At 42.7% G+C, this 26,596-nt stretch overlaps 1 protein-coding gene across 1 annotated transcript in view; it reads left to right on the top strand.

Annotated features, from left to right (window-relative positions):
* The first annotated feature begins 264 nt into the window (after positions 1-264).
* The window catches only part of LOC120846900 (connectin-like), a 122,216-nt gene continuing 95,884 nt past the window's right edge, over positions 265-26,596 (top strand). The window contains exons 1-2 of the mRNA XM_040218808.2: positions 265-305; positions 457-1,448. Coding sequence (XP_040074742.2) covers positions 265-305; positions 457-1,448 — 1,033 coding nt within the window. The remainder of the gene's footprint in view (positions 306-456; positions 1,449-26,596) is intronic.

The following is a 26,596-nucleotide window of genomic DNA, read 5'->3' as shown; positions in this document are numbered from 1 at the left end:
TTGTTGTGGATAAATCGCCAAACGCCTTGCAAAAAAAAAAAAAAATAAAAAAAATATAGTGTTGTAGAAGCTGGTGAAAAATTTAAAAGCAGCCCGGCATATCTTTAAATAACGTCGGCAGCCACTTTAAGAATTCCAGAAGGTGCTTTCTTAAGTTCACCGCGTGTAATATGACAAATATGGTAGAGAAAAGCTCTCGCATACAATTTAAAATTAGTTACTAAACCCAATAATAGCTGAGGGCACCTACGTTTTCTTTATATAATGCGTGGGACCGTCATCAACAAGCTGAATGGTTCGAAGAAGTATTCTATGATGGTAAATACTAGTCAGTTCATGATTATCTATTTTTGCCTGGAATTCACGAAGATATTAATTATGTATATAATTTCATCTAGTGTGCACTATTGTTTGAAATGCTGCCAAAATCCTAATCAGTTCCATTTTTTTTTTCAGATTCTTCAGTCTGCTTTTTCTTCTCTTGTGTTCAACGCTACAACAAGCGCTTGGCAATGACTCAGACGTAGTCCCTGAACTCTGCGATCTCAGGGACCAGCCGATGTATTGCAAGTGCGAGAATAAACACATCGGCAAGGACGACGTCGAAATCACCTGCTTTATTGTGAGAAATCTCACAGAAGATCACGTTGTCTTTAAAGCCTTCCAGAATCAGCCATCGATCGTTTCGATTGCCTTCAGCACGTTCCGTAGTGACTACCATCTCCACTTTGTTCCGAGAGAAGCACTGCGTTCCGCGGCGCCTGCCCTGGAGAGCCTCAAGTTCACTCAAGCCAACCTTGGCTCGCTTAAGACTCACTCCTTCTACAACCTGCCTAAACTAAAGACGCTATCTCTCGATTCAAACGACATCACCGACTTGGAAAAGGAGTCCATTGCCGACTTGCCTCACCTCGCAAAACTGGAGATGGGCGACAACAAGCTCGTCAAGCTCCCTGCTCACGCCCTCTCGCGTCTGTCGGCACTGACGCACCTATTCCTAGAGCGGAACCAGATAAAGAGCATCGAAGACACGGCCTTCGCTGACTTGGGTGCGCTAAAAGAACTGGACCTGAGCGACAACATGATCGTACATCTGACTGAGGGCACATTCAAGGGCCTCGACCATCTGGAACGGCTGGACACGTTCCGGAACGAGCTGCAGAGGTTGGACGCCCGGGTCTTCAGCGGGACGCCGGCGCTCGTGGAACTGGACCTCAAATACAACAAGGTTTCGGAGGTGGACCCGCTGGCCTTCGAGGGGTTGCCGCGCCTCAAGAAGTTCTACTTCTCTCACAACCGGCTGCGGATCTTACCGGCGAACATGTTCTTAGGGGCGCCGAACCTGCTTACCGTGGACCTGTCGCAGAACCAGCTGCTCACGCTTACCTGGAGGACTGTCCAGGACTTGAGGAAGATTGACGCCGAGTCCTTCGACATGAGCCTCACTGGTCAGTGCTTTTTGAATGGTCTTTTGCGAGAACGGCGGTTCGGGCTTTGGTTCAGAAGGTAATTTTCATAGACCGCACACTGCGGATTCCGGGCTCCGCAAGCGCACGCTCAATCAGTAATCAAAGTGACGGAAAGTGCTTACACCAGCAAGGCAGTGTTGTTGCGTACGGTCTACGATAATTTCCTATTTTCTTTATGATGTTCTTAAATTTGTAAATCGAGGAAATGACTGCCGATGCATCGATACATTGCTTCGGATATAAGAATATAACAAAAAGTTTACCACTTTGGAAATTTATTAACTATTTCGGCTGTGAATCTGCGATAACTATACTGCACAAGTTTCCACGAAGAGGATCGATTTGCTACTTCTCATAGAGATTCCCTGATGATTAGCTAGAGAGGTTCAGATAGTTTCAAAATAGTCTTCAGGGTTTATAGGCAGCGTCCAGACAAGTTTTAAGGTTTATAGATAATTCGCAGATAACTTCCAGGCATCTAAAATATTAAAACATTCGTAAAGTTCTGACGGAATTCAATCCCAGTGAAAAAGGAGTGACCTTCAATAAAATTACATTATCTCAAACTGATTTGTCAAGCTGCACATTTTGCAGCTTTTTTCCCTGTCTCCGTCACCCATATGTACAAATGGGAGTAAATAAATGAATTGAAATTGAAATTTAATATGTTAGAATAAGCACTCAGTAATTTAAAACTTTTTTAAAATGAAGTTTGCAAGATAATTATTATTTATCGGGGTTCTTACTTGTTCCCATAAGAAAATGCCAGTTTTTGCATGCATCTTGTTTACAAATTTAAACTCGCTTGCTCTTGAACTAGCTTTAAATGTTAATAGGATTCAAAGAGAAGGTGCTGCATTTAAGCAGCCAGTAAAACAGTGGTTTTAATAATTTCGAATTGGAGATGAAAAGTTCAACACAACAACCAACATGGAAAACCTTTTGTTTTTTTACATATATCGTCTCTTAAATCAATGAGGTACGCGGGCGAGCTGTACCAGGGCTAGCCTGAAATACTCGATCAAAGAAACGTCAAACGCGTGAAGGTAATTGTTAGGTTATCCCTATGTAATTCCCTCACACGAGGGCCCTTAAAGAAAAAAAAAAAGGTAAAATGAGTGTAATTGTAGGTTGCCACAATCATTTGACAAGCCTCTACAAGTTACCCGAAGACTTATAGTCATTCTGTGGTTCCCAATCATAATAATTCTATATTAATTCTTCCTTCAGCATGTTGCAACTAGGAGTGAAATACCGTTTTGAAAACAACTAAAAATAGTTTGAAAATTAATAAAAATGCCGCTTGTATATCTCTTAATTTTGAGTAACGTTTTTTTTTATTATTGTTTTCCCGATATAAGGTTTCTGATATCCGTGCACGTCTTTCCCTCCCAAACGTTTTACAGGTTGTAGTACTACAAAAGGCGCAATGGGTTTAATTAGTAAACTCAAGCCCATCTACCATACTGTCAAAATCGTACACAGAAAAAAAAAATCAATGTTAAACAAAACAAAAAAAATCGGAATCACGTTTTAAGTAAAAACGTTTATAAACCAAAGTCGCTTACAAGATTTTCTGAACTCTAGAAATCAAGACGTCTTTCGACATAAAGATTTAAAAGAATGTCGGTACCTTGGAAAATACGTATACTTCGTTTCATACTTAGTGTAGAACACTGTCACAGCTACTAGTGCGCGCGCGTGGCCTTATCTATGGTTTCGTTTGCGCGAGAACGCGTGCAAATGATCTGCTAGATCATTTGCTTGCTCGCGTACCCCATGCTCTCTCCAGCAGTTTTTAGAGCGTTGTACACTAAGTATGAAACAGAATATAGACTCTAGTAAACTTGGTTCAAAGAAATATGTCGAAATATACGAAATATAAGATATGCAACTTAAAACGGGTTTTAAATTCCATTAAAACTTTTCCAGTAAGTGTCATTTTCTTGTTTCCACCTAGTTGCCAGATATTTTTAAGAAAAGTTTCAAATGTTTTGCCCGATAGTGTTCAGAGCGTTTTGTTTTTCGTTTTCAGAATCCCTACCGAACGGATTTGTTTTATGAAAAAAATCTTGATAGTTTCGAAATAAATTTTAAAATAATTTAAACATAGTTTGATAGATATTTCAAGACCGTTTGAAGGTAGTTGATAGGTACTATAAGACCCTCTGAAGGTAGTTATCCAGCTAGTTTTAAGATAGTTCTGAGATACTACTTTGCCATAAACGTTTCAAACAGTTTGTAAGATTTTTTAGACTGTGGGCCGCACACCTACAAGAGAGTTTACCAGTGAGTTTTAAGACAGTTGCAGATAGTTCGCCGAATGTAGTTTCCAAAGAGCTTGCCAAATGCTTGCCACAGTTTGTCAGATAGTTTGAAGACTCTTTCCAGATAGATCGCAAGTAGTTTTCAGATAGTTCGCCAGATGGTTTCAAAACTGCTTCAAGAGAGATTCATTAGGTGAAGAGACAGTTCGCCTGCGGTAGCTCCCGGGAATTAAGTCCTAACATAGTCTGAGTCAGTCGTGTCGGCGTCGAGGCCTTATTCCTGATAATTCCTGCTTGCCATTTCATTAGGGAGATGAACAGAGCGCATTTACGTAATATGAAAGGGGCATCGCGGTCAGAGAGGTGGACCGGTTTTGTGTAACAGATCTTGAAACATTATCCCCGGCCGATTGCGGCACTCTACATCTAAACCAGTACATGCACAAATCGGTACACAGAAATGGCTGGTAGCGAGTTTCAGATTCCGGATGAATTCATCCTTTTAGTAAAATTGAAGTCCATGGTTCAAGAAGGGTTCCGTAAGCTGGTGTAGAGGGTTAATGGCGCAAATAAAAAGCATCTAGCGTAACAGGAAGTGGTAATAGGAGTGGAAAGGACAAGCAAAACGCAGGCGACAGCGTTCAATCTAGCCTATCTCATGGGATGTCCAGTTGGCGTTATCGAACCCAGTTAGACAAATGGATTCACATTTGATTTTATACCTGGATAGTGTATTCAGACAGTAACGATATGGTAATTTATGAATAATATATACCGTGAAGTGTCTTATTTTTCTTCTTGGCTGTCAGGGACAGAACAAAATAAGAGAGAGAGAGATAACAGTGTGAGAGTAGTTATGTGAATATTTAATAAAAAGGAATAATTTTTATGCTTCTCTTGCCTGTTTTCCTGTATACCTGTTGTAATTTAGCGGTTTAAGATTACTCTCAGTTATTTTTAGAAATTTATGAAATATTGATTTTAAACCAGGATATCGAAACTCGTAAACTGAATCGATACCGTAAGTATTCTAAGAGATGCATGATCCACAGAAGATACCAAATAGAACAGTCCTTGTCTAAAGACAAAATTCCAAGGTAGAAGTTTTTACAGATTAATACTCACGTGTCCCAAAACGTCACATGTGCGACTATACCGCAATTTTGCTGTTTAATTTATATAAATTATATTGCGGCTTGCATCACTAAGCCATAGCAGGGGTGGTTACGCATGATCATTCAAAGCAAATTTAACACAAGAGCCCGAATAACATCTACAAGAACACCAAGTGACGATAGGGTAAAAATTTCATTTGGTAAAGAATCCCATCCGCCATGGAGGCGGGATACTCGTGTTCTCGGTTTTCAGTTTCTGCTGCCTTTAACCGTTCCATACGGTGCCCAGTTTAGAACGTTTCGGGCCGAGGAAACATGGATCAGGGATAAGTTCCCGGCAATTCCGTTCTGTCTGCCTGATCATTCTTCACTGTATTTAACGTTGCTTCACCCGGACACGACTTTCGTCGATCATCACGTCTGGCAACAACGGTGGACGTCATATTGTTGTGAATGACAACTGATGAGGCGACGAAAACTGTAACCAACAAAACGTTTGATGGGGCGAACTTGTGCCCAAAATAAAAAGGAAAAGGAAACAGAAGATAACTATAGCGCGTCGCGGGCGTCCATGACGGCGTAACAACAGGATCGAACGCTGGGGCGAGACTGACTGCGGCTTGTCACGGGGAGCCCCTGGTATCTGGAACACTCAGCCTAGAACGTTCGGCGCGTAGAACATTCGACACTCGATCAGACAAGAAAGTTCTCGAATTTTCGAGAACGACAAGCAGAGAGAATAAATAAAAGAACGATCCGCTACCTGGAACCGAACCCAGATCTTCCGCGCGACAGCCAAACAGGGTAACCATTCGGCCATGTACGCACCCGCTCAGCACGCGCGTGGCAATATGATCATGAACTATTTAAGAACCTGCTCTGCCAATACCCGATGGGTTTCGGTGCCGTCATGGAGGCGGGTTACTCACGTATTCTCGTTCTTCAGGTCAGTGCACCTTACGTTTATGATGCTATTGTGCGTTACGCAGAGCCTTGTGAAACGGCACCGAGACCCAACTTGTTGCACTTACAGAGCTTGTTTTTCAGCGTGCCGCCGAAGTGCCTTCTTTGAGATCTCGGGTTCTCTTATCCGAGGTGAAAAAATGATTAATTATATCTGGTGATGTGAAAGTAACCCTGGTCCTCTCTCTGCGGAGCAGCAAAGGGAGTTTTTAGAAGCACTCTGTGTTATACCAAAGCTATAGGAGGGACAAGTAAGGTCCTTTCAGATTTGAGGTAGATTAAGCGAAATCAGCAGATAGCAGACGAGAAGCTTGCTGCTCTCACAGCCCGGATCGATTGGATGGCAAAAGGAGGGGAGTGTGAAGGAATTGGGAACCGAAATAAGTTGCTTATAAAAACGAAATGAAACCATAGCTGCGCAACTTAGTGCGGTTATGACGCAGCAGCATGACCTGAAAAAAAGATATAAAAATATATTTTTTTAATGCGCTGCCAGATTCTGCTAGCGACACGTGGGAAGATCCGAACGAAATGATATACCGGTATGCGATAGTAACCTTGGCGTTCAGGATGAACCGTTATATAATTAATCGCGCCCTTAGAATCGGTAGTTTCTCTTCAACAAAAAGCGGGCTGATCGTCATACAGATTCGTTCATTCAAAGAAAAACAAAACAAATGAGATTAAGCCCACAAACTAAAGTTCAGTAGAGTAGATTGTTGGGCTATTTGGTTTTGGAACTTGGAAGACATGTTACCGCTCAAAACACAAGGAGAAAGACGAGAACCAATATGTGCGTATTAAACGCCCTAATAAAATCCTGTCACGATGTGATGTCAGAAGGTCAGGGCACGCAGTATAGGCGGTTTTTGGCAGCTGGCTTCCCGAATGATGTAGTGGTATCAGTTGCGGAGGTCGCATTAAAAGATTACGTAGTGAAGCTTGCCCTCGCCCAACGGTTCTCAGAGATAAACAAAAGGTCGCGGTGATACCGTATACATCGCAACACTGTTTGCGCGAACACGACAACGGCGCCTTTTCGAATTTTATTAGGAAAGAGTATTAGTGGGCACGCAATTTTACCCCTTATTTAGGGCTGTAAATCAGCTCTTTCTATGACAATAATTTTTTTTATGACAACATTTTGGTTCCAATGTCGCGCTCTGCACATTCACAAAACGGCGCATGGCCTGAAAAGGGTGGCCAATAGATCGAACGTAAAAGTGATGTTTTCCGCACCAAACACACTTAGTAGATTATGTAGGGTGACAGAACCTTTTCGTAAGGTTCCTTCTGGCTGTGCGCTGAAACCTGTGGAATCCATTTGTTGAATGTGCGGAGGAAGTAGTGTATCAGATGCGGAAACAAGTATATAGGTCAGACCGGTGGGTGTGTTAATGATAGGCTAAGGGAACACAAACTTAAACTAGGGAAATTATCAGGACGGTCGTCTGTCCGATCATTATCAAAGGTGTGCCGTTGTTTTTCGAGTGAAAGGTTTTGGCGGGGCACAAGTAAAAAACTCTGAGGGAGATAGTCGAGGCAGATGAGATTAGGAAGGGTGGGGCAGCATGTGTCAGCGTGGACTCAATTGATCTACTTCACAAGGAACGTGCCTTCCTCACTGACGCGGCATGGCATCGGGTTGGCTAGTGATGGGGCGATATCAGACACGGATGGTATATAAGTGACGTTTCATGTAATAAAATCAGTTGTTCGTAGCGCACTGTGGTGTCTGATTCTCGTCTTTGTCCTTGTGTTTTGAGAGCTAAAATGTTTTCCGAGTCACAAACTAAAGAGCAGTTATTTGTCAATCAGCGAGGCCTTTCTGCTACGTGCAAGGTCTGAGAGAAAGAAACTGCTTCAGTATGCTAAGGAGCATAACGAGAGGTTCAAACGCCGCTTTAACACGCTTGCTATAGGTGGAGAAACGTTCATGTACGATTCCGAAACTGACCGTGTTGTTGATTGCGTCCAATAGCAATAAAGGTCCCCTGTCGAGCGTCGTAAAATTGAACTAAGAGAACATGTTTCTATCGTTATACACTGTCGTAGTATGAAGCATTAAACAAGTGAGTTTGATGATCTGATTGCTGTCATTAATCCTGACAGTTATTGGGACAAAATCGTGGTTGGACGACCCCATTATGATTCAGAAATATTTCCTTCTTAATTCAACGCCCACATAACGATCGCAATGCAAGCGGAGGTGGCGTTTTTGTTCTTGTTAAAAAGCAAATGAAGAACATTGCATTGCCGTTTAATGATCATTCAGATGAATCTGTCTGGTGCAAGATAGAATTGGAGAGCGAACATCTGCTAGGCCATTTTGTTTTTTTTAGAGGCCTCCGGGAATCAGTGATACGAAACCACTCGAGGTGTTACCTGATTGTTTATCTGTATTAGTGTTTGACCAGCCATCATTGGGCGGTGATTTAAATCTTCCCGATATCAGCTGGTGAAATTAGCCACCCATTTTACGTAGCAGTTCCAGTCTACTCCACTTTTGAAGTCATAATTAGTGCCACAAGATGCGCTGGATCAATTTCATTGAATTTAGGTCCTGTGCTTTGGAGCAACCCTACGTTCGTTTGGTTGATTAATATATCTGCAGGTATTAGTGATCATAATATAATTGTTGGTAATATTAACTGCGACTACATCAGAATAAAAAGACCGATTTCAAGGAAAGTATTTTATTATGGTAAGAGGAACTTTGACGGCATGCCGGATAACCTATCTTCGTTCCTACTAGAGTTTGAAGAATGTTCCGTACACATAAATACGTGCAGTTCGTAGAATCGTTTTAAAAGTGTGCTTGCTGAATTTGTTTTCGTAAACCTGGCAACTAACGTGAAGACAAATTGGAAGTTTGCTAAGTCTAACAGAAAACATGAGTTTGGCATTCCGGGTAAATCTGATGGCCATAACACTTTCGCTGGGGACATTCACTAGGCAGCGTGTTTGGACACATATTTTCCGTTTGTTTTCTCTTCACCATATATCGGAGATTTTCAATCTCTACCGGAGTTTTAACGCGGTAGGGCTTAGTTGTTGTCCATACGTCTGACAATGTTGTTTTGGAAAACGATGTGCGTTCTTTGTTCCAGAGCCTTAGATTAGGGGCTGCGAGCGGACCAAATGGCATTTCTAACCATTTCTTGAAAAAAAAATAAAAAATACGCTCGTGCTTTGTCACCGTTTCAGTTATATTGTGAAACAAATCCATAGAAGACAGTAGGCTTCCCCGCGAATGGATACTTGCGAATATTTACCAATTCATAAATCATGTGCTAAAACAACCTTACTAACTATTGGCCAATATCACTCACCAACGTATGCTGCAAAACCATTGAATATATTGTTTACTCCAGTATCGTTGGGCATCTTAAAATGAACATTATTTTCACACCTCAGCAATACGGTTTAGATCTGTTTTTTTTATTTGTTACATGACTTAAGTCCGTTCTCCCGCGACATTTTGTCTTCGTACGATGAAGGCTTCCAGGCAAATTCTGTATTAGGGGATTTTCAAAAAGCCTTTGATGCAGTTCCGCATGTCCTTCTCATACATAAATTACCCTCACTGGAGCTACCGACAGTTGTCCATAGGTGGCTAGCAAGTTATCTGTCCAATAAGAAACAATCTGTTATCGTCAACTTTGAACATGTCTTTAGACATGTTCGAAGCTTGTATGAAGAAAACAAGCTTCTAACATTCTTGAGGGGTGTCTGCAGGTAATTCTGTCATCATCCCTAAAGCGAACACCGAATGTTTCTTGAGGATATTTAAGTAGTGTGACTGCGGCTAGAGGGCTACCGAAAGCCTCTCTCAATGGCCGAACTGATGAAAAAACAAAAACACACAATACTCTGGTGTTTCGGGAGCAACGCTCTGCATTAGGAAGCCAGGGAGAGCTTAGCTGCAATACCGAAGGAAATTGCGACGAGTGATACTTCCCTTCCTGCGCGGTCGTCTATATCGATTCCATGTACTACACAACCGAAGGGTCGCTTCTGTTTGCGGTATCATCCCGACAAAGCGACCTCTTTGTTCTCCGCTTCAATTATACTATCATTTTTTTCTTTGTTCCGATTGGTCCAGCGGTCTGGAACATAACGGAAGAACATAAAAGGAAGGCCATCTTATCGGTTTCCTCTATTGGAAACCGATGGGACGTCGTTCCCGCTATTCAACATTTGCCATTTTGGACGGGTCGATCGTGTCAGTGCTTCACGTGGTACGACTGGACATCCCAGATGGGCACCCGCCAGAAGCGCGAGGAATGTTCCTTCCGCCTCTCGATAATGATTTCCCGTCCGGAAGCCATCCGGTCCGTTAAGGCTTGACCGAAAGGTTGTTTTTTTTTTCGTTTTAAGCGTTTTTCGGCGGTGCGTAGGAAGTTTATTGCGCAGGCAATTTGGTATCAGGGCAGTGACGTATGCATGGCCTGCACTGACGTCGCATCAGCTGCCATTGTGGGCGCCTTGCTGCCGAGTTCGTACCTTCTGCATCGCCGATTCCGAACTGCTAAATTTATTTTTCTCGCCAGGAACGAGTAGGGATGACTACCATCATGGTGCGATGATGACACGTTCAAGCCGTGTATATTGCCGCGCGCGCAGCGGGCCAAGTAAACAGCGCGGCCTTTGAGTAACCGTTATCGTGCTTGCCTCCCGCGCGAAGAGCCAGAGTTCGATTCCTGGTAGTTACTCATCATTTATATATTCTTTCAGTTTAATGTTCTGGTGAATTCGAGAACATTGATGTTTATTCTAGGTCCGAATGTTCTACGCGTCGACCATTGTACGCCGATTATTCCAGGAGCTCACGCGTGTACATAAGGGGCTTCGCGTGGCGAGCCAAAGTCAGTCTCGCCCCCGCGTTCGATCCTGCTGTTACGTCGCCATCGACGCCCGCGACACTCAATTTTTATCGTCTCTTCCCTTTTTGTTTTGGGCACAACTTCACCCCATTAAACGCTTAGTTTACTTAAGTTGTAGTCACCTCATCACTTGTCATTTGTGACAATATTTAAAAGAATAGACGACATGGGGTCGATGTAGCGGAACACATCAAAGTTATTTTTCGCCCATTTGGGTGCAGTGGACGGGAAGCTAAGTATTTCGTTAAAAACAGAGCTCACGAACGTTTGTAGCATTGATCAAACATGCCACCTTATGTTTCGCGATTTTGAAATGTTACGTCCTTTTTTGTAACTTCCAAAATATTATAAGTGGCACGCGTACGAAAACGCGGACTCGAGTAACAATATGAAAGCGGAATGATAAAAAATGCCATGTTCGTAAAGCCAATTCGAAATTAAGAGCACCTGAAAAGGAGATTACAGTCACCCCGAGCGACGATTGTTGTATAATCTGTTTCACCATAATTTCGAACGAAGCCGAAGTTACATGAGTGAGAATGTTGCCCTAAACGAATTTGGTACACGTCATGGCAGGCCAAGCTTCAGATGATTATTCTCACCCATATCGTGAAATGTCCACATGTTTAATCGAGTCTTAGAATGATCACGGCCCGCAGGTCTGGGTGTTTATTTTTGCATATTTGAGCGAACACCACGCGCTCCAAATCATTATAAAGGGTTACTTGCAGTCAGTGCTGCCAGCGGATAAACTTGTTTTCAGTGTTTCACGCTGTCTGCGAACCCCGTCACTGCTTTGTCACTGAATGCTCTTGCTTGTCGCTGGTAGGCACGTCACTTAAAGCAGGATTACTTTTTGTTTTTGCCGGGCTCCTTTAAACAAGTACAGTGTTTACTCTACAGCGTGTAAGGCTCGCCCGCTCCTCGCGCACCTCGTGCGTTTGTTTACCCCTAAATTCGCCCATGTGCTTTTATTTCCCCCCGACGTGAACCAATGATCGCCACGAGCTCGGCTGCCTCCTCATCGCGCGTACTCTACGCATTTCCTATGTTGCCCTTTGATTGTCGTATGTCTCAGGGGCTTCGATGCACCTAAGACACATTTTAGAACACTTGCTCAACGTTACACCCTAATCAACCTGTAGCGTATGTTCGCCCGCCAAGCGCTTGGAAGAGCGCTGCAATCTACGAAGGGCCGTCGGTGAACGACAGGGCTCATAATATGTTTAGACCGCGAAGGCAGGATGCGCTGTGGCACTGATCACTGTGACGTGTCACGCTATAGCCTCCTCTATACTCACAAAGCCTGGCAGTTTGACGACGGAGCCATAGAGTGCCCGGTCGCAGATTCGGGGCGCGAGGACCTGGTAGCACAGAGCGCCAAAACGCAAAATCTTTCACGGAACCTGGACGTCAGCGCACAGCTTCCGCAGCGGCGAGGACCCGAAGCACACCTGTTCGCTCGGGCGAAGCGGGTTTCGGCGTTTCGCCGCAGCGGGGTGCCTGTCAGGTGGCTCTCCTCTCATCCGTTGTCTGCCGCTCCACCTTTTCCATTGCGGCGGCCTCTTCTCGTGGCGATATGCAAGGGTTTGTCAGTATATAGGGGGCTATGGTGATGCTCAGTGCCACGGCACAGACAGTTTTTCTTAGTGTAGACTTCTTATCAGCGACGTCATTGTCCACGGGCCCTCCTTAGATTGCAGCAATTTACCAAGGGCTTTGTGGGAGTGCGGACGCTCCAGATTGCTCAAAGTGCATGTCCATGGCAGTTTAAAGGAACGAAGGGCTTATTATTTTCACGCTTCTTGCTTCGCTCTTGGGCGTCTTTACCTGCGAATTCCGCAGACCGATTGGCTGCGCGGAACGATAATGAGATGCCCGGTAAAAGCTACGCCTTTTTTTTCTGCAAGTAACTCAACAAGCGAATCGGGTTTGAGATCTGAGCACTCCCAGCAGCTTCCTCATTCCACACTCGTACTAGCCACTGCAAATAGTACCCGTGTCTTAGAAATGCTGTCAGGAAATCGGCAGTAAAAAAAAAAAAATGAAAAGAAGAAAAAGCGTGAATTAAAAAAAAGAAGCCGAAATTCACGTGTGAATTGTTGTTAAACTTTTTGTCGTGACTGAATATATGTGTTCTGTGGTGGGGAACTTAACAAAATGGGATCACGCTTTAATACTATGCGAAACTGGAGGGTGAATTTCTTAACGTCATCACGTGGGCTTTGAAACGTGCTCGCCTTTTTTGCGGCCTTTCAATTTGAACAGCGGTCAGCGAGTTGGGTGTCCTCCCCCGCGCTCTCTTTAAACTGTCGGTTGGAGTGTTTTCATATCTCGAAGGTCCCTCTCTCGTCGGACGTGCTTGCGCATCAAAGAAGGTGACTTGGGCGACTCGCGCCGTACAAATACTGTACCTTTTCGTGCGAAAGGAAGCGATACGAAAAGAGAAGTAACACAACTGCGCTCGCATCACCTCCACACTTATAACTACGCAGTTTGACGAAAACTATAAACGGTAGCTATAAGAATTAGTTTCATCATATACCGGCTGTTTATTGAATATCGACCAAAAGTTCCTTGCGCAAAACTATACCTCTTCCGCAGAAGTCAACGATGTCGTATTCGGGCCAATGTATTGAGAACAACTTATGAAGGCTTAATCGGTTTTACATAATTATCTTTTTTTTAATAATAAAAGAAACTATGATTCTCACCAGACACCTGCTGAGCTTCGTAAAAAAAGTAAATCAGTTCGTTTTTGAGAAGATTTAGAGCGCATGTTAAAGCGGGGTGGAACGCAAGAGGTAGAATGTGTGATATACACAAACACGTTCTTTTTAAACATGCCCGCGTTTGCCCCGTGTGGGCATTGCGCGTGCGCAGTAGCCAGGTTCGCCTCAGATGAAGCATCTGACCCTTACAAAAACTGTGGGGCTTTTCAGCTGAACGGCTGTTGAAAAACGTCATCAGAGGTTATAAATGGCAATAGCTTTTCATCTTACTTTCTCTAGCTTTTCTGTTGAGTTTCTTTAGAATATTCGCCCGATTTTTAATAAAAAAGTCAACAGACCTTCTGTCGCCTCAAAGATGCTTTTTCTGTAGCTTTTCAATTGAAATGCTACAGCTTTTTAATAAAAAACTACAGCCCCCTAAAGCGAAAAACAAATTTACAGATAGCCATTCATCCAACGAAGTTTTCGAAGCTTTCTACAGCTTTCCACTCTGCGCCAAAATGGCTGCAGCGAAATAACGTTAAAAAATTGAACACGCGATTTTTTTCTTTTGATTTTGTTAGGAAACTTTGTCCCTGTGTGGATTTGAAAGCACTACAGCCATCCCAAAACTACACATTAGAAACAAACACAAACACGATGAAGGATTGAACACTTAAACCAGTGGTTCTCAAATAGGGGTCCGCGGGCTCTTTGCAGTCCGCGAAAGCATTCTAGGGGTCAGCGAAGCCCTGCCTCATCAGTCAAGCCCGGGTATAAAAGTTGTCTTTTTTTCAAGTCGAGAAGAAATGTTTCAGTTTTCGGGCGATTTTTCTCATGTGTACGTCAATAAGAGAGGTCTAGTTCACTCTAGCCCTTATTTATATCCATTTATTAAATCAATATTATATTTAACCATTACCTTTCCCCTCCCCTCACCACGAAGCTTCTTCTCCATCATCGCCTCTGATTCACAAGGGGTCCGCGAAACATCGATGGTTGAGAACCACTGACCTAAACCACAGTCACTTTGACTGCTCCAGAGCCTTGTATAGCGTACATATCGAAGGGAATCACTTGGCCGGTGACCACCTCAGCACTTATTAAGGTTCCAAATATCTGATCTCCTAATGGGGAGTCTACCAAAGGGAAAACAGTGTTTCGAAGTTCGTGGACGGTATCTCTTACAACTAATAATAATTCGTTCATCGAACAATAACTCGGCGCAGTCGCTGAAACAAAATCCGCAAAAACGGCTTATATAAGAAATGTTCTCGCTTCTCTGCATATCACCTTTCAGGATGAAGCGAGTCAAAGCAGTTTCTCCACTTTGTAAAAAGTTAATTTGTTTTTCTCTACTAGTTCACTAGTTTAATATAATCATTAAAGTCACTCTAGTCACTTAAAATGTGAGAACGGCAGGGCGTGCCTTCCGAATGCCTGGTCTTCAGCACGCGCCCCATGCCTTCCGTCGTGCTTTGACTGCACGCGCGCGCTCGAGGTGCACGAACACCGAAGCGTTGTCTATAGTAGTAGGCTCACGCTGAAGGCGGGACAACTGAAAGTGCTGCCTACCGTTCTTACCCTGTCAGGAACTATTCAGAAACTTAGTGACTCTAGACATCTAGTCGAGGTGTACTATGTTCAATAAAAAGTGAACAAAAAGTCTTAAGCTCTCTATTGACACAACTGAAAACCTCGAATTGGTAAAAACTGAAAAGCCTCGGGATGAGGATTTGTGTTTAGAGTTTCATTTTAATGTTAACCTTAAACAGAACTTCCACTGAGGTGTCTCTGAGGCTGCTTCATGCTTCGGAACCACATCCGCTATCCCACTTTGATTTAGTTACGGCACAAATACATTCCCTAGGTATACAAATCACAGCAGATGTTCTGAGAAGTTAGGGAAATCCCATTTCCGTGTCTTATTTTTTTAATCATGTCCCGAGGAACGCTGATTGTGTTTCTGACCCCGGAAATTGGCACCGAAGAACATCGAATCTGTTTAAAAAAATAAATCCTGAAAAAACACGACCGTTATTGAAGTAAAAGAAAACCCCGAAAACACGGAACTCTTATCACAAATAAGAGAAAAACCGCGCGGGGTACCTCAATGTTGGATAAATTTTCGGGACGCAAGGAAACGAAGAGGACTCATATTGCGACTTCCCACGAGAACTTTCTTTGGTTGTACTTATGGTCAAATGATAGCTTACTCCAGCCAATGGTATAGGAAGACGCCATCCGCGAGGAAGCATGTTTTGCAGCGGCTACACTATAAAACCCAAAGGACGTAATCATGCCACGTGAATAATGCCGTTACATAATCCATAGCGTAATTTTCGTAGTGCTTTGGCGTCTCGCTTTTACGTGTTACGGGACACCAAGTTACTCCTGCCAAAAAGCGTAATCTGAAGTAAGTTGGGCCTTTCGCAGAGCGTTACAAAATTACCCCTTTATGTGTATATCATACTCGGTGTTGCCTTTTTTGTGCCATGCTCTCAAGCTTAGCTTATACCCCTGTCGGACGAGCAGCTCAAATGTCATTTACCGAGATGGCATTTACGTAAATGACGTTCAGGTTACCCGTACCAGACGAGAAATGTTAATGTCATTTAGCCTATATGTTTATTGCGATGGCCTTCGCAAAGTCGAATCAGGCACGCGCACCGTGTTCTTGTTACAACGACCGTTAACTCAGCAATGCACCATTTTTTTATGTTTTGTTTTAAGAGAAAAAATATAAGCCACACCAGAATAAAGACTTCAACACAGTAATTAAAAACAGATCTGCCTTTCTTGATGATGAATGGGTTTTTCCGGCAACCGGCGATATGCTTACCGTTTGGAAGCACGTTAAAGGGACCATGAAATAAAACTTAGGTTGAGATTAATTATTTTAGATTCGGATATTACTTATCGCATATCGTTTAGTGGGCCAAAAGAAAGAGGGTAGAAAGTCAAAAGCCTACTCTTCAGTACGCTAATTTGAAAATATAGCGGACTACGCACAGATAACCTTTTTGCTCCTTTAACATGCCACAGCTGGAAGACAAGCAACCGCAGTGTTGCCGAACTCCGAGATCACTTCTTCACCAAATGTTATCTAAAAATATTTTAGATTTCACTAGATTTCTGGAAAATCTCTTTGCCCACGGAAATATTGACATTATCGTTATGTTTCACCTAAAGAATAGATTACAGCAATACAGTGACCATTTAAATTTTTGAATTTTTTTACTGCGGCCTGTTAAATAATAACATAGACAATAATTATGCAAGTAATAGATAACCGATAAGGACAGCAGCGCACTATAGGGAGCTTTCAGAGGTATTGTTTATTGAACCAAGAACTTAAATACCCCTTAGCGAAAACTAAGACACTTGAAATATACCACATTCTAATTTGAGTGTATTTGAAGTACAGTTCATAATTGTAAGTACACAAAAAATGGACCGAAAATATATACTTTTTTTACTTTGTACTAAAATATATTTCTGAAAATATTTTTAAAATACCTTTATTAAAACTACATTGGAAGTTCCCTTAATGCGTTCTGAAATATGTAAATACTAAATTAATAGGCACAGAATACCTTCCTCATGGATTTCTTAAAGTAATTATTTATTTCATGTAAATATATATTCCAACCCTAATAAGAATGCAGCAATCAAAAATATGTGCAGAATAGAATTAAAATACCTGGAAATCGTAAATATTGTTGTGTTATGCTCTAAGTATCTTTTGACTGGAATACTTTGGTAGTTTTACTTAAACTACCAAAGTATTGAAAAGCTCGCCTATCAGAAGTTAACTTCAAGCAGATGTGGAGTACACTGAAGTGCCTAAATACAGCATTTGATTAGTTTGTCGATTGAGTTGTGCAGCATCGCACTGAAAAATCAGCCCAGTTTATGTTATTGTTTCCTTTTTTTTTTCTTTCAAGAACACAATTGATAAGTTTCTTGCACACCAATCACAAACGGGGTTTGGGAAATACAAACACAACATTGCTGATGCTGGAAAGCTTCAGCAAGTGCAGTTAGCAGATATGTTTGGCGTGGTTGTGTTAGCACAATGTTAGTTCACTGAATGTGTATACTCACCATTGTACGTGATGTGAGTAGTGACTTTAATATAGTGACGTTAATGACCATATTAAATAGTCAACTAGTAAATAAAAGCAAAATAACTGTTTTAAAGTGAAGAAACTGCCTTGACTAGCTTCGTGCTGATTGGCGCTATGCAGAGAAGCAATAACATTCCTTCTAGGAGCCGTTTTTGTGGATATTGTCTTAGCAACTGCGCCGAATTATTACAGTTGTACTTGACGATATCTCTTCCTAAAAGTAAGAGATATCGTCCACGAACTTCAAAACACTGTTTCCCCTTTGACAGAAAACCGAGGAGGAGAGCGAATACTTGGAACCTTAATAAGTGGAGAGGTGGTCACCGGCCAAATGATTACCTTCAATATGCAGGCTATATAAGGCTCTAGAGCAGCCAACGGGACTGTGATTCAGGTGTTCAGTGCGTCATGGTGTTTGTGTTCGTTTATAATCTGTAGTTGTGGGATGTTTTAGTCGCGCCTTCAAATACCACAGGGACACCGTTTACTAACAAAATAAAAAAAAAAAATGTGCAGCTCGTTTTTAATGAGGGAGAAGGAATTATTTTTTTGGTATATCTAAAACTTTTCTGATTAGTATTTATGACGTATTTTGAATACCCTACGCGCGTTTTTCAAATAAGGACAAAATAATACAGAATGAATAAAATATCAATATTCATATCTAATATATTTCAACTTCGTTTCAAGTACGGCCTCTTTTTGCTAAGGGACGTCATACCGATTAAAGCAAAATTCTACTTTAACTGACATTTTAATCAAAAAAACAAAAATAGTGCATACAAAGAAAACGTACGCAGAGGTTTCTGCCAGAGATTCTAAATGAAACGCGGGAGAAAATGGTTGACAATGTATACACATCTACTCAGTCTCGAACACATGAATACGTGTTTACACTCTGTTCCTTTCATTTTTCGTGCGATCAGGGTGGCGCTTGGTGCACTGCAAATTCATAAGAGTTTGCTCAGCCTCGAGTTCGTTTGACGTCTTGGAAAGCCTCTCGGGTTTAGGTTGCCAAGCTGTTCCTTGTTTTGGTTTTTATGAAGCTAATCTGGGAGAAAACTCTTTAAACTGTCGCAGTAAAATGTTGCAAGCAAAGAAGCTTGCTCACAAACGTGATGAGCACTGAAACATCGGACTGCAGTCACCTTGTTTGGTGTCTTTCATATGTTTCCAGAAGCGTTCCCCACTTACTTCAGCAGGTTGGTTCAGATCGTTGTTACAAAGCAACTTCTGTTTTCTGTCAATCATAATAATGCCATCTTCAGCACCTTGCCAAAACCTGATGTTGGTTCCTTTAACATTGTCTACAGGCAAAAAGCATGTGTACGCCAGCATGGTACCATATGGTCTTGCAATAATTCCTTCAAAATATCTGTATAAATACCCACACTTCTAAAAACATGTTTTTCTGGTAAGTAAAAAAAAAACGATTTGTCGTTTGCACAAGCTTTTTAAAGAAAATAACCCCCCCCCCCCCCCCCCGAAAAAAATTATCCCTATATTTGAGCAAATCTCTCTTTTCTTCTGAACCATCAACAAAATCCCTATATCAAGGGACGAATTCTCAGTGTGGGCATCGCTGGGCAACCGTCCAATTGGAATATGGGCTCCGCCGTATATTGGCATTGAATTTATGACAATCTCAATAAGGCACGCCAGGCATGAGGCGACCCGCCATTCTAATGAAGGTGCTCGTTAGTGTAAGTGTCTTTGCTGCAGTTCACACGATTAACCGTTCAAGCGTACTTATCAAATATAAGCTCTTAAAATAATAAGATCTTGAATTCATTCCTTGTTCGTCACAAATTAACTTTCAATAGTTTGAATATTATATGTCCTAAAACCGACCAACGCCAAAATGTAGTGCTGCAACGGGCGCCATATAGGAGAGGCGCTGTGAACCCTTGGTCTCGATTGCCAGATTCCTTTTTGTTTGAGAAAGCGTAATTATATATATATATATATATATATATATATATGAAGTATGGGTTTGGAGATAAATAAAATATTAATGGTGCTTGGACACAGTAACGAATTTCAAGCATAAACAAGTGCCCGAGTACAAGAACTTGTGCTTATAAAACGACCTCCTTACCGCCAATAGGAACTAGCGCATGGAGTGTGGAGTGGGAAACAACAAAAACAAAAAGCTTCCACATTGCGGCATCGTAAAGTCCGCTTCTTCTAGCGGGTGACAAGCTTCGCCAATTGGCCGAACTCTCTTAGTATAGAGAGTCCTACTTTTTGGGTTGTACGGTCATAAGTTTTACTATTTACTACTACTAGAAGCACTATTTTAAGAAGATTATAATCATACCATTTTAGTAGCACGTTTCATATATATTTTAACGTTTGTACACTTTTAACTCGTTCTAATTACACCAAAAATGAAAATTTAAATACATACCTTATGCATTAAAATAGATAGTTCACATATATTCCGAAAAGATGCTAGTATATTAATTGAGTTCTACACATATGTTTTTCGCGTACTTTTAAATATATGAAAAATATCTTTCCATTTTACTGGTTTATTTTGATACACATGAAAAAAGAGCCCTTATGTTCTCATAGTTTGAAATATATGCGAAATAAGTAATAATATTTATGGCATACGTTTAGATACATTAAATATTATGCAGACATATTTCTGTCATATATTTAATGTAATAAAAGTATATCTTAAACGAATTTGTGACGTACTCAAAATATTGCTTTGAACCACGGTTAAAAGCGTCAAAAGAGGAACACAAGAGAGAAGACAAACACGGCGCCTGCGTTCTTTTTAGCGCTTTTAACCATAGTTCAAAACAGTCACCATTAAGTAGCCCAACAACAAGTACTTTTACATTCGAAATGTATTTTGTGTGTGGACAAAATATACCCTTTTTCGCTAAGAGTTAGTTCTTTGTGCGGTGAATTAAAATATACGTGGTAGATTTTTAGATTTGCTTGCCGTTATTTTTATCAAGACGTACAGTTTCCAGACGCCAACAGCATAGTTTTTTTTTTTTTGATAAACAAATCTTCTAAGAACTATACTTTGTGCTGCGCATGAATAATGCGCTAACTTCCTTTTTCTTGATGTGACAACTAGTACGACAAAGAGCTTCGTGTTAGGCAGGTCCGCGAGGGATTTGTGACAACTGTATCCAATCATCAAAATTGTTAACATTACTTTACTTTGAGTCATATCTCGTTTAGTGGCTCTGGGGTTGGTAAAGTTCACAGTGCCTTCAGTACAAGAAAGCAAAGAAGAAGACCGCTGGTCAGGCGAGTGATGCGTTTTTGATTGTTCCTCTCCACCTCCCTGTCGACATTTAGCCTACGAAGAAAAAGATACTCAACTCCACTATTATTGCTTCCAGAGCAACCCGGCTTCCTGCAGATTCCTATATCTCTTGTTTACGGCGCAGCGCATGCGGGGGAGGAGTCGGTGGGCACGACTGTGTTTACACAGGACAATTTGTTGTCACGTTTCGCTTCGACCTTCCTTTCTCTTGGCTCTTTTCCGTTCTCTTCATTGGCCTTTCCCTTCCCGACATTTTTGGCAGAAAAAAGCGGGGAACTCTGGGTTTCCGCTTGCTTTGGCAGCTCTTTGTTTTCGGGCGTCAACCCCGTGTCCGAAGCATAGCAACTCTTAGGATAAGAAAAAAATATATTTATTACGTTTGCAAGCAGCAGTTTCGAATCGAACTGCCTCTCTGAGGTTTTATTAGCTCTTCACGAAGACCTTCGTTTTATACATTTGTTTCTTTGTTTTAAACGAAGAAAATGAAGTAAAGAGAGGTGCGCCCTCGTTTCGGTGTTTCTGTTCTTTTTTTTTTATTTGACCGGGTTGTTTAGTTTTGTCAAATGGAGTAAGGAAAGTTGCGCCCTTGTTTCGTCGTTTTTTTTTTTTTTTTTTTTTACCGTGTTGTTTAGTTTAGTTATGCACCCTGGGGGTGATGGGGTACGTTTGTTTACGAGCTAGGATGACTCATTTCACTGTTTTGAACACCGCGGACTGGCTTTTCGACGCGGAAGCGAGGCCCCTTTGTTTAATATATATTTCTGATCTATCCAAACCGCGGCCGTCTGACTTGTGCGTGTCTTGCGAACGGTCCGGTTGTTTACGGTCTTTCTCCAAGGGTGCTTCTAGGTCTAGAAATAAGAAGTCGTAATTTGATTTTTGGCGTGCCTGCGTGGAAGAGCTGTTCCAACGCATCCTGAATCACTCGAGAACTTCTCTTTGAATAGTGGATGATGTTACAAAGTTATACAATCTAAAATGACGCGATCTTGCATGCAGTCTAAAAATATCCGCGTGTGCATTCATTTTCGGGGGGTTTGCCACCCTGAGCACCGATCACGCAATTTCGGCGGTTTAACGGATCATAATTGGAATGTCTCTGGCATATATGTCTGTCTGATGAAAATGAAGAAAAGGTTTGCTCTCAGCTACGTCAGGCTCAGGCTTTGTTAATTACCAGAGTGGGAAAATATCAATGAAGAAATAAAGTAATTGACCCTTGAGATTAAAATATGTGGCATGTATTTATTTCAAATTACCATAGACTATCCTTGCCCAGACAGCAGTGAATGTAAGCACATGTACAGACGCTCAGATACAATTTTTACAACCACAGAAACCATAAATGAAACGTTTTTAAAAGCCATCACTCTACAAAAGTTTGACAGGCAAATTACAATTTATAATAAATAAATTATAAAAACTGTCGCACTGTTCAGCTCTAACAAAAACAGAGACAGTACACAAAAGCAAATGATTAAAAGCCTCATAGTAATATGAAATATTGCCACGCGTGTCGCCGAACAAGCGCGTGCGTGTCCGAGTTGTTACCGTGCTCGGCTTTCGTGCGGAGGTCCCGGATTCGATTCCTGGGAGCGAAACGTATTTTATTTATTCTTTTAATTTAGTGTTGTCGTAAGTTCCAGAACTTTCTCGTCTGATCCAGGCACGAATGCTCTATGCGCCGAAAGTTCTACTCCGAATGTTCCAAAACCCCAGATGGTAAATCCCGTGACCATTTGAAAAGGTCACGGCAGTGACGTATTGACATATGATTCGTGGAGGCAATTGACCCCCCCTCCCCCCATAAGACGCATATACACAGTGGCGTACCAACTTGTTCTTGAGCGGGGGGGGGGGGGGGGGGGGGCAAACCAGGACCCCCACCCCCAGGGCGGGGGGGGCGGTGCCCTTGGTACCCCTTGGGCGCCGCCGGCCAGTATTTGGCCCTAACCAGTGGCGGCTTTTTTGGCGGGTAGGGGGGGGGGGGAAACAGTTGCCTTGCCCCCCCCCCCCCCCCCACACACACACACTCTGAGAGCTGGGGGGGGGCAAGCGCTCCCCCCTCCCTTGCCCCCACGCCCTCCCTCCCCCGCGGTTGGTACGCCCATGCATACACGCCACCGAAATTTTAAAACGTAGAAGTAAATGTCTAACCTAGGTACCCTGACATCGCCGAAAAGCTACGAGGAAAACGATAACAGCTCAACAAAACTAGCATGAGCATCTCAACAAGTCCGGATCTGCCCGACAGAAAGCGAAGCCGGCGTAGCTGGCGCAGCCAGCGACCAGATACAGCCATATCTGCTGGATCCTTCCTACCGCTGACTTCGGCGGTGTGATCAAAGCTTCTCTCTACTTTTCCTGTATATAGGAAGTATATGTGGGATATGTTTGGTTCACGTGACTTCCGAGAAAACGTTGCGATTCCATGCCACATTCATGTGCTCGAAAGAAACTCAGATTGCACTAAAATTGGTCTTCCGTATCGAACTTTTTTTTTTCACCTTCTTTTTAGCAGATTCAAAACTCTGAATGAAATAATTCAAATGTTTCTTCTTTCTTTTTAAATGAAAATATTTTTTAGCTTTATTTAAATTAAATAAAATCGGAGGAAGTTGGTCGGCTAGATCAAGAGCCGTGCGCGTTTCAATCATCTGAAGAAGCAGGCTTAATTGGAGCATCTCCATTGGTTTCAGATTTTTACAAAGAAAGATCAGATTCAAGAAGTCCCGTCGGTCATTATATTCTAGAGAGAGACGCTTGCATAATGCACCGTTGTAACTGCACTGAATTTGGGAATTGATGAAATTACTGCTTGCGTCGCGACTATGGGTGAGTAGAAAACAGCTTTTAGAGAAATGGTCACCGGGTTGATGCGCATATTAACTCTGATTTGGCAAAGAGAGCTTCGCTGTAATCGCTGCACCACCTAAAGAATAAAGCAAAAAGTAAAAAGAGGCTGTCGTCTTATTCCGCTCACGCTTTTCTTTAGAGGCCGAAAAGCCATTGAACAAATCACAGAATAAGCAAGTCCGCACGTCTAATCGAAGCTGGCAGCACTAAGACTGCCGTTGCCAGATTCGATAGAGCTTTTGTCGGCGTGAAGGGAAACGCACCGAGCAGACGGCCGCGAATCCCCTAGACGCCAAGGGCCCTGTGGGGGCGGCGTTGCAGACGGATAACTGGATTAGCCGCCATTAGTGTTAATGTTCCGTGGAGAGTGACCCCAATCCTCCGGGCTCCCGGTCTTTGGCGGCTCCCTCGTCTGGCCAGAAAGCACAAAGTCGAATCTACTTTTCTTTCTCACGCACACGCACAGATACACAAACACGTACTTAAGCACAGAATAACACAAACTCAAACATACGCGAAAAACCTTAAGTTAAGAATAAGGGGAAGCCGAAGCCTTTCCTTCTTTGAACTTTTTTAGCTTCTTGGAGTCGGCTTTCGCTTTCCGTCTCGGAGTCACTGATTATGTTGAGGTATTTTCAGTCGACTATGTTTTATATATTTATATTTCTTGTGTATTCTACTTCTTACAAAAGACGGATAGATACCGAAAGTAATTTATGGTGCTCCTCAAAGCAGCGCAACTTATATAGCCTATACAATTGACTCATACGCTGCGGGATTCATAAATTCCGTTCTTTGATCATCCTGCTTGAAGGGACGCGATAGATTTCGATTCGTTTCGTGTCTGTCACTCACGCAACTGTAAGTGACTTATAGATCGATGTCTCGAACGGATGGCCGTACTTTTGGAAAATGAGGGCGTTATCAAGCGAGAACTGTGACGCCACGATCCTCCTGGAACAGTTGAGAATGAGGGGAAGCGGCCTCGCTTCTCTCCTCCTCGCTTCGGTTCAGCTGCTCGAGGGGACGAAGCAAAGAGGAGATGGAATGGGAATCGTGACGTGACATGTCTCGTCGGCCTCGTCGGCCGTGTTCCATCGGGTACTTCTTTTCCGAAAATACAGGCAACCGTTAAAGATATCGCTGTATGAGTGATGTTTTGTGGTTGTGCAGCGTCCCGCTTATCGCTCAAGTCTTGTTTTGTAAGCTCCAAAATTCGGTTCAGCATCTCTTTAAAGAGAAGTGGAAGCGGCTCTGTATTTGAGTAAAAACACTTAAGTCGTCTTCATTGGAACTCCAGGATCACGAATATCTAAATTATTTTTAATCTGGCGCACAGAGGCTACAGAAAAGCATTTTCAAAGTACCGCCGAAGCCCCTCCTTCCCGGAGCGTGACGTCATAAAAGGAACTTTGGGAACCTCCGTTCTCGAGCAACTTTACCGCTTATCAAAGCAATCACGCGCACTCTTGCTACTTTCAAAAAGGTTAGAAAGAGACGTCACGACTGGTGAAAGCGCGGGGGAATATACCTGGCAAGCTTGCAAGTGCACGCGTTGCCCATACGAGCGACACGCGCTTGGAGGCCGAAATATCCTTTTATGACATAAAGACTGATCGGAGGTTTTTTGTGTTTTCTCGCGTTTAAATACATCTTCGGGGAAAACGAACGTGATATTCAGATTCACGGGATAAAAATATTCTAGAATTCACCTCTAGCTCGTTTTCTTCGAAAACCTCTTCAGCTTCCCTAAAGACCGACGTACATTCCCGCTTTACACTTTTTCCCGCCTCCTCCTTTCCTATATCCGCTCCACTTTCTACCTTGCCCCGATTCGGCTCCCCTTACAGCGTAGAAGAGGGGAGCGCTAGGAGGACTATCCGATTATCTTCCCTGCAGAAAAACAAGGTTTTATATATTTTTATATTTTATATCGACGTAGAGCGCAGCAAACGCGGCGTAGCGCGGCGTGCAGATACTGATTAATCGCAGATATCGGAATCCTGCTCGCCGCACAATGAAGCGGGCGTGTTCTGCGTAAATCTGCTTTCGCTGCGCTCAACGTCGGAGAATGTTTAGGCGTCTAGGCATCGCATGTTCCCTCGAGGTGGCTCTGTCCCTTGGCCGAAGAGGCGACGGGGTTTGGTGGGCTCGCAAAGGGTGAAGACGGGCGAGAGAACCAAGCACAAAAAGGTTGAAATAAAGCAAATGCTAACTGCGCTTTTCCGCGCGATGAAAAAATAAAATTCAGGAGTAGAAAAACGTCTTTTATCTGCGCCGGTACTTTGCTCCAACGAAACAAGTTTTGAGTTCTTGTTTCACTTTGTCGCGTCTAATCTTGGGCCCAACCTCCGCATATGGTCGAACCCTCTGGAGTGTTCGCATCATAGGGCAATTTTTTCGCGAAAGGTATCTGTATATTAGCGGATACTTTTAGAGCAGCTCCTATGTGCCCGTTTCCGTGTTTCGCGGAGTCGCCGTTGGTGTCGGCGTAACCGCGCTAAATTTTGCGGTAAAAGGGACTTCACGTGACCTCAACACCAATTCAATTCCCCGCTAAACTTAGCGGGGAATTGAATTGCTGTAGAGGTCACGTAACGTCAATTTTCCCGCTAAATCTAGTGGAGAAACAATTTGTTCATAGCTGACGTCATTTTCCCCGCTAAACTTAGCGGAGAACTTGAATTGGTGTTTGAGGTCATGTAGCGTCAATTTTCCAGCTAAAATTAGCTGGAGGAGGAGGAGGAGGGGAGAGGAGAAGAAATGGAGGAGAATGAGGGGAGGAGAGGCTACGGAGGAGAAGAAGGAACATAGCCTTGCCTTCTCCTCGTCAAGAGCTGCGCTCTAATTTTGCATTACAGAGATTTGCAAACGTCTTCCCTTTTTTTTATTTACTTTTTCAAA

This window comes from Ixodes scapularis, unplaced genomic scaffold, assembly GCF_016920785.2.
Source record: "Ixodes scapularis isolate PalLabHiFi unplaced genomic scaffold, ASM1692078v2 PGA_scaffold0__279_contigs__length_252992795, whole genome shotgun sequence".
Lineage (NCBI taxonomy): Eukaryota > Metazoa > Arthropoda > Arachnida > Ixodida > Ixodidae > Ixodes > Ixodes scapularis.
This window is presented reverse-complemented; position numbering and strand designations above follow the sequence as displayed.